General features: G+C 45.0%; 1 protein-coding gene across 3 annotated transcripts in view; it reads right to left on the bottom strand.

Moving 5' to 3' along the window:
- ZBTB16 (zinc finger and BTB domain containing 16) overlaps positions 1–20187 on the bottom strand; it is a 190278-nt gene that overhangs the window by 64370 nt on the left and 105721 nt on the right. For all 3 annotated transcript variants that reach the window (XM_081844388.1, XM_081844389.1, XM_081844387.1), the window contains exon 4: positions 6179–6265. In XM_081844388.1, coding sequence (XP_081700514.1) covers positions 6179–6265 — 87 coding nt within the window. The remainder of the gene's footprint in view (positions 1–6178; positions 6266–20187) is intronic.

Genomic DNA, 20187 nt, shown 5'->3' with positions numbered 1-20187 from the left:
CAGAATCCTGCCAGGCTCAGGAGGGACCTGTTTGGAGAAAGAGGATGGAGAACTGGAAGAACCCACAATAGTTCAAAGGCTGCCTGAAGAGCCCATCTTAGAGACGCTTCATCTGGGCCTCCTAACAACCCCTTCAACCCCTTCCAGAGTCCTGATTCCCCTGCTCCACCCCCACCCCCCAGCCTCAGGATCAAAGGTGGCAGCAGAACTGATGGGAAGCCCAGAGCCACCAAAGGAATAACCATTTGGCCACCAGACCACTCTCTTGTGGAGGGAAGGTGAGACGACCCACATGCAATAATGTTCTAGCAGAGAATTGGGAAGAGGAAGGGGTGGCAGTGGCTATATAAGTCTCCCAGTCTCCTCTGGACTTTTGCTGGGGTAACATCTCCCTTGTGAGCTAATTCATCTCCAACTTAGGAGCTGGTCATGGACATTCCACTAAGAGCCACCCCAGTTTGCCAGAAGAACTCAACCAAAAGGAAGGGCAGGATCTCAGTGGGAGAGCACCAGCTTTGCATGCAGAAGGTGCGAGGTTCAAATCCGGGCAGCATCCCCAAACATCTGGGAACATCCTACTGCCTGAACCCTGAAATGCAGCTCTGGCAGTCAGGGTAGACAGTCAGTACTGAGCTACATGGATGAGTGACCTGCCCTATAATATGTCAGCTTGCTACACCCCCATAGTTCCTACAAGCCTTTCCAGAACTGTGGCTGTCTCACTTCCTCTGCCAGAAATGCTTCATTTATCTGGGCAGCCAAATGAAGCAGGTAAGGTCTGAGGTGGTAGCATAGATCGTAACCTCTTCAGGCTCCCAGTGAGGCAGTACTGGATTCTGAATACATCAGAAGGGGACATCCTCAGGAAGCTACTGTATGCCTCCTTCTCATTTGTGGTTGTTGTCAATAGGCGCCTCCCCCTGCTGTCACCTCCCAGAAATAAAGAGAAGGCAGGATCTGTCTGCTAAGACAAGGACCACTGACATGTGGGACATCCACCACAGCTAGCCCTGCTTGAAGGCACAAGCCTTCCAAACAGGAAACTAGCACAGCAGGCGAAGGACCTTGGGTGGGTCTAGAACTGGGGCTCTGAGCAGTCAAACCTCAGCACCTGCCCTCAACACTCCATTCCTGTTGCAAGACAGAGCTCCTTGCACGGAGACAGGACCATCTAGTCTCATGCCTGGTCCTCTACAGGACCATCTCAGTCTCCTAGTGATGAAGGCACTGGCTAAATTCTGGCTCCCCAATCCATCTTGACCAATCTGCCATGGATCTTGACTCCTTCCTATTTTTGGAACATGCAAACATGTCTCTGACCTACTTGAATGAACTGCCTTTGCTGAGGCCTGATACTGAACTAGGATATTTATCCTGAAATGCTAGCTTTTAATTTGCAGGAAGTTATGTTTTGTTATCTCACATGGTGAAGCATATGGAAAGGAAGAGGGGATGGGATGGGTCCCTTTCACTCAGATAAAGCATTTTCTCCATGGGTTTCTTCAAATGAAATATTCCCATTTTCAGATTTGCAAAAGCCTGGGTCTATCTGGGCTCTTTGTGATATTCCAGGCAGGTGTTGGTTTCAGTTGTGAAAACTCAGAGAGCAGTTCATTTGCTTTTGGGTTCTGTGTGGCCGACAGATTAAGCAGACACTTAAGAGTGTCGCAATAGTGCACCTGGGTAGTCCAGGGGATTAGAGAAGGCTCCCACCACCATACTTCCTAGATCCCAAAACCTCACTGCATACTTTCTTGATCCCACTGGTGGCCAGTACAAGTCTCCCAAGCCCCTGGCAAGAGGTTGTCCAAGCTTCATGCTATCTTTCTGATGCGCCCAGGACACCACAAAGTCACTTTCCCACAGCAAGCTCCCACCTCACAGTGGCAATGTGGCACTGAGTTGCCCCAAAGGCTTCTGCTAGTTGGCTAACAGTGGCACTGTGATGCCGCTATAAAAGCACACATAGTAGATTCCTTCCATCGTGGGTCTTCATAATGAGGCATTGAATGTGGATACAGAAAGCTGCCCCATACGAGGTCAGACTATCTATCCACCTGGTCTAAGGCTGTCTATTCTGACTGGCAGCACCTTCTCTCTCTCTGGAGTCTGAGGCAGAGGTCCTTCCAATTGCCCGTCATCTGATCCTTCTAACTGGAGATGCCAGGACTTGAACTTAAGATGCTCATGTGTGTACAGCAGGTGCGTGACCTCTGACTTTTAGGCTGCACATGTTTAACGGCTTTGGTTTACTGCCCAAAATGGCGGCCCCAACTCTCCACATGGCAGAACTGCACGGCAAAGTTACATATCAAGCGCTTGGCTCCTCGAGAAATCCTGGGAACTGAGTGAGGGTACTGAGAATTGTCTGTTGCAGATCCCTAGCCCCGCTCACACACCTATAGTTCCCAGGATCCCCTGGAAGGAGGGGATGGCTGTTAAACCAGGTGTGCCTTTGCAGTTAAGAAGATACGCCAAGAGTCTCAAAGGCCATCACGTTGCACAAACTATGTAGGTCAAATGGAAAGGGCACCTGTTCCTATTTCTATTACAGTCAACGCCTATCAACTCATAAAACAGGCTTCTCACTGCACCAGGGGTTTTGTGAAAGAGAAAGTAACACAGCCACACGTATTTGCTGTTTGATCCCTTAGCTCTGGAGTAGATTCCAGGTAGGAGCCCTTCCTCCCCCGTCCTCCTGAAAATGCTTCTGCTGTGAATTCCATTAGTAACAAAACAACTTTATCTGTTGCCAACATCAACCAGCTGGCTAGTCTTAGGAGGAGGAGGAGGACAATCATTCTGAAATTTATTAACTGCTACTTTGCCAATGCAGTTGCAAGATCGAATGGCACGGCAAGCATCGGTTGCGCTCTATGATGCATGTACGGTCTAATGCCGGCTCTTCCTAATCCTGGTGCACACAGTCAGCTGTTGTATATTTGGGAGCCAAGATAGCATCCAGGGTGTTAAATTTCAACTTGCGGATTCATACATTCCATCCTCATTGGCATTTATTGGTTTATCGGTACTAAAAAGATTTGCTCGCCCTAATATAGTCCGGGAGGGAGGGAGGGAGCTGTCTCCCGCTTCAGTCGCAGGAGTGCGCAGAGTCATGCTCAAAGTGTGAATGAAGCTGGAGCCTCCCCTGGGACCCTCAAGCCAGTAAGTTCAAGCAAAGTACTCAGTGAAAGGAGGCGCTCACAGTACAAAATATGCCATGATAAAGAGCGAAGCTTTTGCCTCCTACTGTCTGCAAAAAAATGGAACAGAAACAAAAAACACTGAGATAAAACTATGGGGTAGAGCAACGTGCTGAAAGGGTAGGTGCAACGTCTGAGAGAGCCCCTTCCTAGCAACCAGAGATGCCCCTCATCATGATTTGGGGTGAAGCGGACACCTCAGAGGGCACCCCCAAGGGTCAGCACCCCCGTTCTGCTGCCAAGCTTTGCCATCAGGTGGGCAGGAGATCTCCCCCATACCCGGTGGAGTGGCAGAGCTTTGCACTGTTTTTTCCTGAGGGGAGAAGCAAAGCTCCACCACCGGTTGGGAGTGGGAGAGCCAGAAAGGAGAAGCCCTTGTGAAGTTTGCCCCCCTCCCCTTTGTGGGTGTGGCAGTGGGGCATTTTGCCCCAGGTGCCAATACCCCTCCAATTCCCCTTGCTATCACCCGTTCAAGACTGTTCCTCCATTCAGCGGCAGAGAAAATCTCTACTGGGCACCATTCACATGGCAGTGCATTCCATTTGCATGAACTTTCCCTAACTGTTTATTTCCATTTCACATGGCATAAAAGCCACTTCTGGAACTATGAGTGGAATGAGAGTGATGTACAGTGCAAGTTTAGCGCTCATTTTCATATTATTTGCAAATGGATTTTTTTTCCCCTGGGAGCAAATAACACAGAAATGAGCACTAAACTTCCGTTACAGAATTGGCTTTTATGTCGTGTGAAAGCTCAAATGTAATACTGTTAGGGAAAAGTTGTGAAAACGTTATAGATTGCCGTGTGAATGCAGCCAGTTTCACCATAACTAATTCTCTTACCGTGCCTTTTTTCTTAAACTTGGCATGCTTGGAAAGAAAGTTATTAGCTCAAGCATAAATTCCCACAGAGCAAAGGTGGAGACCCTCTCATATGGTCTCTGGACTCTAACTCCCATCACCCCAGACTATTGGCTGTGCTGGCTGGGGCTGATGGGAGTTCGAGGTCAGTAACATCAGGAGTTCACCAGATCCTTCATCCCTGCTGTAGATGATCAGGGTACCTAAGGCAGGAGTGCTCTCAGGAATACATTATCTCCACCACCATCCCACCAATTCACAATGGGAGCTCCATGATTCACTGTTCAAAGCACACTATCGGGGGGCTACTAGGGGGCACATTGGAAGATGGCGACAATACCATCTTTGGAAGATGGCGACAATACCACACAGGGTAATTAAGAGGCTGTTATGGGAGTAGGCAGCCTCCCTTGTTGCCCCAAGGAAATGGGGAACACTGCCCTTGCCTGCTGTGCCCATAAATCACCCCCTAATTCAAAAGAAGGGGGTGAGGGCCCCAGGCAGAATGCCCCCGTGTGGACCTCGGCTCTCCTGGACGCTGTCTCTGATCGTGCACTAGCTGCAGCAATTTGGAATAATTAATTACAAAAGAAGCAAATGCACATATTTCAAGTGAAGAAGGGGAGTGAAGTCTGCTAATTTAAGTGACCTCTGCGAAAGAAGACGACGGGTTGGAGAAACAGGAATATTTTACGATGAAGATACACCAAAGGCTGGGTATGTTGACCACGGGACTGAATGGGGGGGGGAACCTTTTTTACTTTCCTTCTATGTGATTTACAAGAACCCCTCCTCATTAGAATCATCGGTTGAACTGACCCAAGCAGGATGATTAAGGTCTGTGTGGAGATAAACTTTAACCAAAAGTATGTTTTATGGAGATCGAGAAGCAATAAGAGCTTTTGGAATGGCGCAGTAATTAATTCGGAGTCGCCATGTTGCTAAAGGATTTATAGCCGAGAGGAAGAACAGACTTGTTTTCAGACTGCATTCCTGGTGAATCTCCTCAGAGGTTTTGAGAAAGGAGGCAGATTGGTGAAGATTAATGACGCTAAGACTGTTTTGATGTATGGAAGTGATGTTATATGGAAAACGTCTGGATATGGCTACTGGATAAAAAAAATAATATCCACGCAGGATTACAAAATGTTCTAACCAGCTTGTGGAGACTATCAGAGGTCACAAAGAGAAAGGAAAAATATATGAAAATAACAACAAGATATGTGGAAAACAATAAGAAAGGACTGGATAGTACTGTGAACATAGGTTAGATTTGTGGACATTAAAACAGCAGTAAGAAGCAAGAAGTTGATTGGATCCCCTTCGGAACTTGAAATATGGGTACCCCCAACAAAAATTTAAAATTCGGCTGTGTAATTTGGAATTTATGTAATTTGGTTTGATTTGATGTGATTGGTCGGTTAATAAAAAAATATTCTTTAAAAAGAAAAACCAAAGCACACTTTGCTTAGCATAGGGAGGGAACCTGGGTACATGTGGATAAGACCGTTCACAAGGACAGCTTCTGTGCTATGAAGCAACTCTCCGAAAAGTCTTCCAGTGGGAAAGTTGTTGATCTCACACATCGCAGCTCAGGTGAGCCCAATTAAACAATACATTGATCAAGACTGAAACTAGAAATTGAGCAATCTGTGTTGAGCAACAGGTTGTTGAGCAAACTGTTTATGATAAGTTTTTGCCTTCCATCAGCCTGTGGCGATCAGAGGCACATCAGCCTTCAGTCAGCAAATGTATTGATGATCACCCTCCCATTTTTATTGCAGTGCCCTGCATCACCCTCTCCCAACCTGATGTGCTTCAAATGAATTGGACTACAGTTGCCATCAGCCTCCTGCCAGCTTTATTGCAGTTCCTAGTTGCCTGAAGGGTTCTACTCACCCTCAAGCAAAGGCAAGTAGAAGTCCCTGCAGACCTTCCCAGTGCATTGGGTGAGGGGTTTGTATGTGCAACCCCCCCCACACACTTTGATATTTCATGTATGATCTTTCCAGGAATTCTGGAATAACAATGCCGTTCTGCAAGCAAACCGCTGTTTTGCAAAATCGAGAGATTTTTGAAAAAAAACAAATGAAACCCCCAAACAGAACACCTACCAGTGTGGGTCTGCCTGTGGGTCTCCAGAGCATCTTCTTTTGAGAACTGAGCTCCGCAGTGGTCACAGACAAAGGCTTTGGCACCCGCTATAGAGAGAGAGAGAGAGAAGGAGAGAACATTATAAAATACATGTTTACCAAGATTCATGGATAAATCTTAAAAATTTACCTGTCAAAAAACTCATCCTGTTAGTAGCAGTGAAAATGAATGAAAGACCTCTTTGAACAGAGATCCCAAAATGGGTGTGGGGTTTCTTAGAGATAAAAGAAAATAAAAAATTGAAACTTAGGGAATGAGTCTAACTAACAAGCTAGCTTTTGCCTGGAGTAGACCTATTCAGTTAATGGACCTAAGTTTTCCATGCCCATTAATTTCAAAGAGTCTGTTCCATGAGTGTGACTAACTCTGGGCTCAACCCCATGGGAATGCAATATCTGCACTCCAAATAAATCATCAGGATTTTTTTTTCAGATGCAACTCACAGGGAGGTGTCACAAGGAACAGGGGTTGCACAAGAGCACAATGGTAGTTCCATAACATTAAGACTGTAATACAAACACAAACACACACACAATATGAGAATTAAAGAAGCAATAAAAATGCAATTTAGAATTAAATAAAGTACAATTTAAAATAATTATTAATATTTAAGGGAGACATTCTACAGTCCACCTGAATGAAGTTCATGGACCAATGGTGGTTCATGGAGCAAAGTTTAGGAACCCCTAGTCTAGAGATCTCTTTGATATACTTTCTTACATTAAAAATCTTTTCTTTTTAACAAATGTTCAGTTCTCAGCTCCAGGAATGCCTCTGTGTGGACACAGTAAAATCATAGCCACAGACATAAGGAATCTCTGAAATTGGGAGAGCGTCAAATGCTTCAGAATCTAAAGTTGACTATCACTGTGAAGTCTTTGCAATTACGGGGCTACTGTATACACAGTCAAAGCGAGGGCATGCCTTTTGAAAACCCAAACAAGGAGAAGAAAAAGTTCACTTGAACTCGAGGGACTTGGGAAGCCATGGCATATTGGCAGTAGATGTCGATATTACCACCCGTCCAAGCGCTGCCATCGATGTGGAAGGAACACAGATCACTACATGATCCCCAAGGATTGGAAAGGGATTCAGAATCAACATGTGGAAGGATATAATTCAGAAATGAGAGAGGGGCTGTGGACCCTGCCTAAGGGCCTCTGCCCCAGTTTAGCTTTGCATAGGGCCTCTGACACAAAGCTCTCCTACAAACATGGCAGCAGATGTACAGAGCACTCTGGGTAAATATGGCAGTTGGGATGGGGTCCCGGTGATTGCTGGAAGCAGACAGAAATCAAATGTGTAGGGCAACAGAAAGAGATGAAGATGCAGAGGGCTAGCCAGGGCCTCTTATGTGGGTTTGGGCATGAGCATTTGGTTGATAAATGTAGCCTCCATGTAGGGGTGCAGTGTAGCTTTCAAAACCAGGTGTGGGGGGTAATCAACAGGGGGAATTTGTTGCTTTCATGCCTTTCCTGCAGGCTCCTCTGTGGAGATGGCAGTATTGAGTCAGTGGCTCACGTGCTTCTGGCTTGCACTCTTTATAAAATTTGAGGAATTAGGTTATTAAAGGTAAAGGGACCCCTGACCATTAGGTCCAGTCGTAACCGACTCTGGGGTTGCGGCGCTCATCTCACTTTATTGGCCAAGGGAGCCGGCATACAGCTTCCAGGTCATGTGGCCAGCATGACTAAGTGTACGGAAATGCTGTTTACCTTCCCGCCAGAGCGGTACCTATTTATCTACTTCCACTTTGGCATGCTTTCGAACTGCTAGGTTGGCAGGAGCAGGGACCAAGCAACAGAAGCTCATCCCGTTGTGGGGATTCGAACAGCCAACCTTCTGATCGGCAAGTCCTAGGCTCTGTGGTTTAACCCACAGCGCCACCCGCGTCCCATTAGGTTATTACCCCTCTCTTATTGTCCACACCAGGTCACTCAACCACTGCTACCACGTCCTTTCTTTTAGCAGATCAAGATGATCATGTGACATCAAAAACTGCAAGGTTTTTAGCGGGGGCAATTAGAACAAGCTGTATTATTTGATTATTGATGTAAACCCACAAAATGTATTTTCTATAGTTAAGTTTTTACCTCTGTCTTTAATACAGTGGTACCTTGGTTCTCAAACACCTTGGTTCTCAAATGCTTTGATTCTCAAACTCTGAAAACCCGGAAGTACCGGTAAGTGTTCTGGTTTTCAAACAATTTTTGGAAGCCGAACGTTCAATGCAGTTGTCGGCTATTGTTTCTGGGGCACCTGCACCAATCAGAAGCTGTGCCTTGGTTTTTGAATATTTCGGAAGTCAAACGGATTTCTGGAACGGGTTAAGTTTGGCGCTTTAGTTTTTGCTATTTATTTTGCATTTTTGTTTTTGAGGCTTTTTCGATTAATTTGTTTTTGTGACTGTGTGGAACCCAGTTCAGCTACTGATTGATTGATTGATTGTGTGTGTGACTGTGGAAATGGATAAAAGCCCCCCATCCAAACAATGACTATTGTCAGTGCAGGGAAGGAAAAAAAAATTTCATTTTTATCATCTACAATGCTGTCTTATTTATTTTATAGTGCAGTACATTGATTATTGCTTTCATTTTATGGATCAATAGTCTTGTTAGATAGTAAAATTCATGTTTAATTGCTGTTTTAGGGGTTGTTTTTAAAAGTCTGGAACAGATTAATTCATTTTGCATTACTTTCTGTGGGAAAGCACGCCTTGGTTTTGGAATGCTTTGGTTTTGGAACAGGCTTCCGGAACGGATTAAGTTTGAGAACCAAGGTACCATTGTACATTTTATTTTATTTTATTGTTATGGCTAGTGGCTGATCCAAATAAAGATTCTTCTTCCTGGCAAGGAGCTGGCAATGACAATCTTCCAAAGCAGACTGGCTTTTGGGATGACCCAGGAAGACAATTCTGATGCCAGGGTGTGTATGAACATGGATAGCTGTGGGTTGTAATATTAATCACTTTTTAAGGGGTATGTGTGTAAAAAAAATAAAACAAACCACAAACGTTGCTCTTCCAACAAGAAAGGCGTTTGCTTAAAAATCATTATATGCCAATGCCTTCTTGGAGAGGTTAGCAATCCCATATAATTGCCGCCGCACCCCCAGCAAACCCCCCCCCCATTGTCAGGCATGCCATAAAGGGAAAGACGACAACACTATCAGATAAGGAAAGTGGCAACAGCAAGAGCGTGTGCTGAGACTCACAGATATTTCCACAACTATCAGTGAGGTGTGGTATTTGTGGTATTTCTTAGAAAATTGCTACCAACATGCATGGCGTCTGTTGGGTCACAGCTCCAGTTATAATGAGGGAAACAAGTGTGCACAGGATGTCTAAACAGCAGATAAGAAACTTGAAGATAAAAATAGACCCCACTATACAGACACAAGCACAGTCTTCTAAGCATATGCTGTTAGGCCAAAGCTGTGAACGTAATTGTTAGATTCAGAAGTTTGATTCATCTGTTCCAAGAAACTAAAGCACGGGATTCGGCGATGATAAAAGTAACCTTGAAAGGAAGGAAAGGAGAGGAGAGGATCTGGAGGAGAGAGTAGCAAACTGGTCTTTGTTTTGTTTTTTGTTATTGTTTTTTAAAAAAACAGCATCACTCCCTAGAATCTTAATGGCTTTATCAGGGTAGAATCTTTTGTGGGCCGCAGCAGACACTATGTAGATCTCTGGTAGATCACAAAATCTCATGCCGTACATGGGATGAGCAATGTCAATCACACTTTCTCTTAGTTTCTCATTTTTTTCAATCACAAGTTCTTAAATACGTAGTTTAAAAGTTGTCATGAAATTTCATCAGCATTTTAGAATGGCTTTCTCCTAGTGCACACGTTTTTTGTAGTACAGTAGTACCTCGGGTTACAAACACTTTGGGTTACAGACTCCACTAACTTGGAATTAGTACCTCGGGTTAAGAACTTTACCTCAGGATGAGAATAGAAATTGCGCGGTGGCAGCACAGGGGCAGCAGGAGGCCCCATTAGCTAAAGTGGTACCTCAGGTTAAGAGCAGTTTCGGGTTAAGAACGGACCTCCAGAACGAATTAAGTTTGTAACCAGAGGTACCACTGTAGTAGTAATAGTAATAGTAGTAGTAATAATAATTAAAAAAATATATGCAAACAAGCATGATGATTATTATTAATAATTTATTATTCATATGCCACCCATCTGACTGGGTTGCCTTTTAGATGTCTTCTAAAAGTCAGATAGTTATGTCCTTGACATCTGATGGGATGGTGTTCCACAGGGAGGGCGCCACTGCCGAGAAAGCCCTCTGCCTGGTTCCCTGTAACCTCACTTCTTGCAGCAAGGGAACCACCAGAAAGCCCTCAGTGCTGGACCTCAGTGTCCGGGCTGAACGATGGGGGTGGAGACGCTCCTTCAGGTATACTGGGCCGAAGCCACTGTACGCAGCATTGCCTAACAGGCACAGTTTTACAAAGCAATTTCCCCTAATAGAATACATTTTTGTGTTAATTTGACTACTATATGAACTTCTATGTAGGCTTTACACTAGTATATGCATTTTTGGCTGGAGAACAGCACTGCAAAATTTGGAGAAGGTGCCAATTTGGAAGGATAGCTGTGTTACGGTTATGGTTCTTGTTCTCTTTTGGTAAAGAGAATGAAGTACGCTCACTTTGAAATGAGAACTGGATTGGATTCTTCCCCCATCCCCAGCCTTGGCTCACATCCTGGTCTTGCAGGTGTCACAACACTCTTCTTTTTCCAGCCCAGCATCACTCTCCCAAAATATTCCCCTTTCCGCAAGAGCATTTCGCCAGCTCCCCTCCTCACCCCACTGAATCGTGCACCCAAAGAAAGCACAGAAAGAAGCAGCAGAAGTGCCCCCATTTCCCCATTAGAAAAAGAATTCCTCTGCCTTTAAATTGTCTCAGTAACGGCTGGCTCACAGGCAGAAATATTTGGCAGCAGTGAAATTAAAAGTGATAAATTTTCTCGCCAAGCTTTGATCGATAATAGAGGTCTCATCTGTTAATCAATAAGACAGTCTGCCTGTTTACTGTGCATACGCCGTTCGCGGCTGCTTGCGGGGCGATGTCAAGTTTGCATTCAAAACAACTCAAGTGTGCCTAAACCAAATGGCCAGTCCCTAAAAAAGAAAGGAGGTACGGAGGGGGTGGGAAGGAGAAGAGGCCGGACAATGACATCACATGCCTGCTCATATATTAGAAAAGACAGTCCACGTGCCTGCTTTTCCTTCGCTTGCCTGTACATTTCATTTTCTTTCAATTTTATATGTATATATAAATGCACAGCCTTTCAAGTCATGGGAGACAGTTTCACAAAAAGCCGTACACTGGAAGGCAACAAGGATGGGCTCATCTGAAATATACCCAAAGCTGCCAGGCCTAGTTAGAAAGAGAGGTGCACTAGAAAGACGGCCAGGATGCCAAATAGCCTGCCCCTCTCTCTCTCTCTCTCTCTCTCTCTCTCTCTCTGCTCTCTCCACCACCCCCTCCATCCCTTTCACCACCAAGCCCTGCTTAAATAATAAACACAGCTTTATTACCAACATAATTAGAAAGGTCAGTTCTATTTGAGAACTATTACAGCCCTTCGTGCCAGAGGCTGTTCGGAGAATGTTTTGTTCCAGAATCATTGACCTAAAAGGCCAGTACAGTGCCGGCTGGTACCTTGAAGGCTCTGGGGTGAGCAAATCAGATTTATTCTTGATCACAGCAGTCAGATCTCAAAACATTTCCTAGGCTGGTTTTTAGGGGGGGGGGGTTCATAAGAGAATAGGGAGACAGAGACTTTCCAAAACACCAACACCATTGCCCCAGAACTGGAGGAAAAACATGTCCGTTAAGAGTGTTTAATTTGATCCCTAAACCCCACGAAGCAAGATGCAATTAGTGCAAAGTGAAAGATGTTCTGAGCATGAATTATGACAATGCACACAGCTCCCAAGATGAATTGTGGCTCAGGATTCAGCTCCTGCCCATTCTCCAAAAATCTCTGTGTTCCCATGACCTCCTGCACCCTTTGTCTACCTAATGGCTGTCGAGCCCATGGTGGACTAGGCAGTTGCCTCCTAAGTTCCAGAATTTCATCCTCTACTGGCAAACCACTCCCCTCATTTTCAGTTGCAGAGCAGTAAGTTCTGCAGATAATCAGAGCTGTCCTGTTTTTCTTTTTCAGGGGTACTTCATTGTCCCTGTAGGCCTGTGGCTGCCATTGGCTTAGCTGCTGTGATGTCAGAGCAGGCCTGGGCAGCAGAGTGCTAAGGGTGCTGCATCGGAGAAATGAGGATCCTCATCCCTAAAGGTCAAGGCAGAACTTTTTATTCATATAAGTAGCATGGGCTGTATCCAATATTGTCTGTCAGCTAGTGCGAGGGCTCTTGTGTTAGCAGACAGGCTAGTTTCGATGTAGCACAGCAGAAGAATCCAAGTCAATAGATGTGCCAGGAGAAACTCAGGGTGCAATCTGCTCGTGCATCCTCTGATACAACAATGTTCTGCTGGCACATGTACAGCAGAATACCATTAAATGACTCACACACATTGGATACAGCCCTGTAAGTACTGCCTGAGCTTTCAAATGATGACATGTCATGACAAACCAGTCAACAGTTTCAAGGGAAGATGCTTACAGGACTATGCAATGGTGGGTGAGCCTGGCATCAAATAATGGTTTGGGGGCTAAGCCCTAGCAAATAAGGCTCAGAAATGCACTGGGGATACCTGCTTCAAACTTGATATTTTGTACAAAACAGACACAAGACAGCAGTGAAAAGTATATTCACTCAGAAGGAAGTCCCAGTGTGTATAACAAAACCGATTCCTAGGAAATACATACAGGATTGAAGTCTAACTGCATTCAGCAGGTATATATGCCTCTAAAATATTAGGAAGGGGGAGACACAATTCTGAAGAGACATTTCAGATTCTCGTGAAGCCCCATCAGATTGATCACTGCTAGTCATGTGCAAGAACACCCAGGTTTTTAGACACCTGGGCAATCAGATGCCTGGGAATGTTCAAGCCCCAGGTGGCACCCAAATCAGCTGCTCATCTGCCCGTGTTTTTTATGTCCCTTCTTTGGAAAACAAGAGTGAGCTGCATTTGAAACTCAGGTGCAGGATCTTAATGTTTGCGATGATTCACTTTTGCACGAGGCACACTTTTCTCATTGGCTGCATTACAGCAGAAGGAAATCAGGGACAAGGGGGAAGAGGAGGAGGAAATGGCTGGCAAAACAAGCCTGGTTCCATCTGGAGAAAACGGGGTGCTTCCATTAGAGAAAACACAAGCAGAACATTTGCAAACAATGCTAACCCAGAGGAGGGAACCCCACATGGTAATGGCCAGTTCAGCTCATTCAGGCGGAAGATGCACCTATGGCAGCATCCTTTTCTCACAGTCAGCAGACAAATGCCAGGTGGAATTGGACGGGTTGTGGTAACTTGCGTGTGTGTGTGTGTTTGTGTGATGCACTCTTTGTGTCCCCAGAGGCCCTTTTCCAGAGCTCAGCCCTGGCACTGAAACTAAAGGTAGTCTAATTCAGGGCCTATTGCTCAGGGTGAGTTAGAACACATTTCCTGCCCTGGGAAGCTGCTTTTTAAAAAATAAATATGTTTTTTTATTAATAACACTCCAATTAATAACATATCAAATCTTGCCACACCCTAATACAAATAATAAAGCCAGTTATACATTCCGAATTATATAATTTAAAGAGACTTCTCATGTTCTGGCTGGCCAGGGGGAAAGGAAGTCTCTTTAAATTATATAATTTGGAATGTATAATTGGCTTTATTATTTGCATTAGGATGTGGCAAGATTTGATACGTTATTAATTGCCCTGGGAAGCTGCTGATGCTATAGATCAGTGGCGTAGCATGAGGAGGGCCACAGGGATGGTTGCCCTGGGTGCAAAATGCTCAGGAACACAAAATTTCAAAACTTGATGCTGCCTCAATACAGCCGCGTGCTTCCGTTTCTGGGCTCCATTGAAAATGGTTTCTCCATATGAACTATGAAGTGACCTCTCCAGGCAACGGAATGACACTTTTTTTCTTATCTCTGTGGCTGCAATCTCCTGAGTGACGCAGGCACTGTTAGGCAGTTGAATGTGCATGTGTACTCCGTTTGCTTCCCTCTGTCCCACCTATCCTCTCCACATGGCCCTAAAGTGCTGGCAACCCACACAATGTCATTGGCAGAGATGACAATGCAGGGTCACTAGTCTTTTGGGGTCAGTGGGCGTATTTGGAATTTTGAGAAAATATCATGGCCACTGGTCACAAAATGGCTGCCACCTGGAGCATGACATAGCACAAAATTACTGCTATACCCGTGTGGTATATAAAAAAATGCCTGCCACAACTAAAAACCAGTAAAGAGCCATCTCAAAAAAGTCTGGGCATACCCTGTCATTTATGGGGAAAAAAGCTGCCTCAGCCACTGCCACACTCATTCACAGACAGAAGCAATGTGCACCTCTCCTCTGTTTGGGATGGAAGGGAAGGAGGGTTTCTGACTCTGGCATCCAATGAAATGTTGTCATGCTTAAGGAAGCATGTTCAATGTAGGAGACATTGGGCCAGGGCAAATAGTCCCTTTTGCATTATGGGTTTTTGAAGGGATGTTCACTGAGACCATGCACAGGCCCCCAGGGGAGGGCTGGTGGGCACAGTGGTACTCATGGAAGCCATGTTGGCAAGCCATGTGATATTGGGTAGATGGACCAATGTACCTGGTTTCTGGCAGTGTCACAGACTCACACATTAGCCAAAAAAAAGCACCCAACAGCATTTCCTGGGGAGAATAAGTGGGTGCCTTCTTTTCATTGACAGGTTCTGACCTGGCAACATATCTGGCATAGCAAACCCTGTTTTTCTACCCCAGTGATACTTGGCCAGAAAGGTTGAGGTGCATGGAGCCATTTCCTATGCAAAGACATCCCCACCCCCATAGGAACATTGTGGTCCAGGGCTCTGGGGATGAAATTTAACCCATGGTGAAAGGGGATGGACTATATAGCTTTTAAGAAGAAATGAACAAAGCAAAATACTTCCGTAAGTAACCAGGGAGAAGAAATGGAAGAAATATTTCTGAGCAATGAATAACAAGTGGAGCATTGCCCTCATCTATTGGGGAGGTTGTTTTTTTTAACAGGGGGGAAGAATCCTGGAGATTTTAAAATAAACATCTTGAATGTTCTGATGAGATACGCATGCTTGGTTATATAAGGAGAGTACAGAGCGTACCAAAACAGCCGACCCGCAAAAGCTGTCAGAACAATAAGTGCAGACACAGGGCATCTTACGACAGGCTACGCCGTACAGTTTTATTTACAGTACCTCTTATCAGTCAGGGAACAGTACGCAGCCTGCCAATTTTCAAAGGCTAGAACTGGGTGTTCTTTCTTTTGCTCAAGTAGATGTGTACGCCAGGCAGGGAGGTTTCTCCACCCCCCCTTCTCTAAATCAAATCAGCAAAACAAAAAGTGATACCAAGCCAGAAATCTTGCCATGTACGCATGCATAATAGGACTTGTTTGGAGGGCGGGGGGAAGGGGGGGGAGAAAGAGTGTTAAAGCCAAGGCAGAGAACAGAGCGATTGAATATGCAAATAGTTCAATGTTAATTTTACTATGTGAGTCACCAGGAAAATGTCAGCCAGCATCAGTGCTTATTACACCAGGGTTTCAGAAAAACAAGGAGAGATATTTATTAAAAGCACGGAACATCGGGGATGGAACATTCAAAAGCAATACATCTTTTGGTTATTTACAGGCTTTTTTCCTTCTTCCTTTTCTTTTAAAGCCTCTTGTTGAAGCTAGCAGCTTTAATGTAAACAGGTTTGCCCCCCCCCCCAAATAAACAATGTTTTAGGTGGGATTTTTTTTGTGGGGGAGGGGAGAAGGGAGAAAAGATAAAAGGTGGTATTTTTAGCAAGTTGTTTCAACTTGCCTACAGTATAAAGATATCTTCCGATGACTGACCCTGGAGAGATGGGACCCCGTGTGCTGCCAAGAGTCAGCTGTGTGTTTGAGAACATGCCTCATTCCCTTGGCACCAGCTCCTCGGCCGGTCTTCCGCTGGTGTTTGTACAAGCAGATTTATGGGCCCTCTGCTTAATAAAGATACTTGCTCAACTCAGCTGGCAAAAACAGGCGGCTTTTTCCATTCAGGCAGGATTCTGCAGAGTCACCGAGGTCCTCTGGAATGACAGCAAGTCCTCGCTATGCTCTACCCTCTCCCTCACCCCAGGCCCTTGACCTGTGTCCTTCCAGCATGGGTGACTGGAAGAAAGTTGGCACCTGCAATACATACCCCTTTTCAAAAGCCCAAGGCAAGCTCTCTGCTCTTCCAAAACCAATTCCTCTCTTTGCCGTACAGTCACAATCCAGGAATATTTGCAGCTGACCCAGCACTCATTTGGCTGAAAAAGGTGACAGCAATGGGCATGGATGGAGAACCGAGGCATAAAACCAGAGGCTGGCAAATAATTCTGAATTCTGGGGGGAAATGTTTCCAAACTCAACAGTGAGCAAAAGCCTGCCTCAATGTCCCAAAGACTTGCTATCTATTAAAAGCTATAGGAGAAAGTTTAACAGTTCTACTCGTCTAACTCTTGATGCTCAACAGGTAGATGAAACCTTGAGGCACCAAGCAGGACTTTTTTGGTCTGTTGGGCATCAGGACCACTTGCATGTCACCTGGCTGGAGACTCTTGGGTTAGTCTGGAAACCATGGCCAAGTCCAGGTTTGCAGGACATTTAATCCAACCCCAGAAGGATTGGCTCCTTGTATTGTCAACAGGCCTGGCCAATCTGGTGACATCATGCTGCCTTCTAATCACAAGGGCTTATGGTGGCTACTTCTGTTTCCTTCTGTGCCCAAATACTGCTTGATTTCCAATAAAGCTAGTCCAAACTGCTTGCCCGCCATTGTACTGGATGGCCAATTTGAGGCTATCCCTCATGGCGAATTACTCTGTCCTTGTGAAGAGCAGGTTGAAGAATATTTTGCTCATGTGGTTCTTCACTATAATTTCAACAAAGATGACCCGATTGGTGGCTCCTGTTCTCTCAAAAATTTCCAGGTAGGGCTTCCAAATGGGATCTGACCTACCTTTTGGCAGACTCAAACAGATTATTAACAGAGAATGGGGCTACATTTCTCTTTCTGGCTGCAAAAACACGAAAGGCAATCTTCCCTGATAAATGCTATCCTGTCCAATGGCTGTTGCAATTTATAATCTGGTTATTTCTTATTAATTTCTTAACTTACTTTTCATTTCCATATTTTAAAGCAATATGCTGCATAGCTCACTTTAGACATGTTTTATATTTTCCTGATCTAATATACTTTGTATGTTACGGTATTTTGCTTGTATAGTCATTAGTTTTTGGTTTGTTTGGGTTTGTGATCACATAATGAAGAGATTCAGTGTTCCCTTCAGCATCAGTAAAGGACCCCGATGTTTGTGCACTTGGCTGGGTTTCCAGATTTGGATCTGGAATTTGAGTTTGGTCCTAGAGCCCTTGCTCATGGTTAACTTATAGTGGGAACAAGTGAGCTGGGATGGTATGCAAATTCTTTATCCTTCACTGGTAGTTTTCATCTAAGAATCACCATCTGTATGCACTACAAGTAGAAGCTGAGAAGCCTTGCTGCGTCCAGGGTGGGAGGAACATGGTCAGGGTGAAGGCAGATAGCCCATACAAAAAGGAAGAGAGGTGTAGCCAGAGGCTAAGAAGCAAGATGGCGGCTATGTGATACCTCCACTGTCAGAAGCAGTATGCTTCTAAATACCAGTTGCTGGGGAGCATGAGGAGCAAAAATGTAGGTGCGCTCATTTGGGCTTCCCATTGGGAATCTGTTTGGCCACTGTGAGAAAAGGATGCTGGGCAAGATGGACCACTGGCCTGATCCAACCATGTTCTCCTTTTGTTCTTAAGCAGTAGATAGGAAGTGGGCAGAACAGCCTGGAATTGAAGGAAAAGAGCAGGCTGCAGGAGGAAGTAGAAAAGCAGGTATTTGGAGTGCAAAGCCAAACAAATAAATTGTCTCTGCTGTAGCACCTCAGTCCACAAAGAGACTGGTCAAAGAACCCTGGGAAGTCAATCTTGTTTACTCAGAAGAGTACCAACCTCCATCCATCTCAGTACAATTATGAGTGGGATTGTGCAAGGCCGAGATTCATAAGCCCAGGTAATTCAGCAACAGCGGAGGCAGGGACATACTTTGAAGAGCAGAGATTTGTACATTGGGCAGTGTGAGAACATAATGGGAGGCACAAGATGATTATGATAAACATGACTCAAGAGTGGATCGGATCAATTTCATACCTCCTTGGAAGCTAGAAAAGAGTTTGTGGAAGGTTCTTTGATGTGCAGGGTGGTGTGTGTGTGTGGGTCTGTCTGTCTGTCTGTCTGTCTGTCTGTGTGTCTATGTATATAACAATTGATAGGATAAGGAGTGGTGCTGGGGAATGTAGACATGAGAGGGAAAGGAAGCAAAACAGAAAAGGGCAGCTGGGAAGAAGGGGTGGAGTCACAGAATCACAGAACTGTACAGTTGGAAGGGACCCAAGGGTCATCTAGTCCAAAGTAGGAATCGCAGCTAAATAACCCATGATAGATGGCCACCCAACTTCTGTTTAAACACCTCCAAGGAAGGAGAGTCCACCACCTTAAGAGGTAGTCAGTTCCCCGGTCAAACAGAAAGTTCTTCCTAATGTTGAGTTGAAATCTCCTTTCTTGTAATGTGAATCCATTGGCTGGGGCCCTACCCTCTGTAGCCAATCTTTATTTAATTGCATCTATTTTTGCATCTTTTTCCGGTACTATGGTGCCAAATTACCTTGAGATTGTATGGTATAAGGCAATACATAAATAAAATCCTTCTTGGCACTGTTGTGAGTCGGAGTGTTTTCCTGTCCAGTCAAACTGCTCTCTGGTGTCAGAGGCCTCCTTCTTGTGATGAGGTCCATCACTTTCTGGTGTAGGAGACTCCCTCCTCCCTCCTCCACATATTTGGTGTAAAGCATAATGCTCCCATTCTACCCATTTAGATATACGTTAGGTTTTGCCTTTGCTGGGTCTCCAAGGCGAAGGAATTTCTTGGACAGCTCTTGGACACATGCAGAGAGCACCTCTGTATGCCACTGGTCTTCAACTTGTGGGTCATGGCTTGATCCAAGCTGGGTTGCAACAGGAGCACCACCACCATGCAAAAATATGGTAAAGGGTTTAAGAAATTGGTCCCCAAAAGCATATTTTAGTGGGTTTAACCCGTCTTATGCATCTTCACTAACTGACCACACCTCAAAGATTTCTGGAAGAGGAACTCTTCTCTTTATGCAGTCACATCCTTGAGGGGTTTTTAAAAATTACCTTCTGTGGTTTCAAGTGTGTCTAACTGTTCCTGCAAATGGTCCAAACCAGGCTTCCTCAACCTTGGCCCTGCAGATGTTTTGAGACTACAATTCCCATCATCTATGACCACTGGTTCTGCTAGCTAGGGATCATGGGAGTTGTAGGCCAAAAACATCTGGAGGGCCAAGGTTGAGGAAACCTGATCCAAAGCATAGCACAGCTATGACCCATCCGTTATGGTCCGAGTCCATGGGACTTCCTGGGATGAGATCAAATATTGCATGTCTGTATGTTAAACTCTGGCTTCAGAATAAAAAAAACCAGCAAGGTGATCCATATTTTATTTTTTATTTTTTGATTGCATTTATATACCACCTGTATCTTGCAAGGATCTCAAGGTGGTGTATATAGTTGTTCTCCTCCTCCCCATTTCATCCTCACATCCTCCCTTTGAGGGAGGTTAGGTTACGAGATGGTGACTGTCCCAAGGTCACCCAGTGAGCTTCGTGGCTGAGCGGGGATTCCAACCCTGCTCTCCCAAGTCCCAGTCCAACACTCTAACCACATCAGTCACAAAACAGAGCAACAC

Source organism: Podarcis erhardii (assembly GCF_964252035.2).
Source record: "Podarcis erhardii genome assembly, chromosome: 16".
Classification (NCBI taxonomy): Eukaryota; Metazoa; Chordata; class Lepidosauria; order Squamata; family Lacertidae; genus Podarcis; species Podarcis erhardii.
This window is presented reverse-complemented; position numbering and strand designations above follow the sequence as displayed.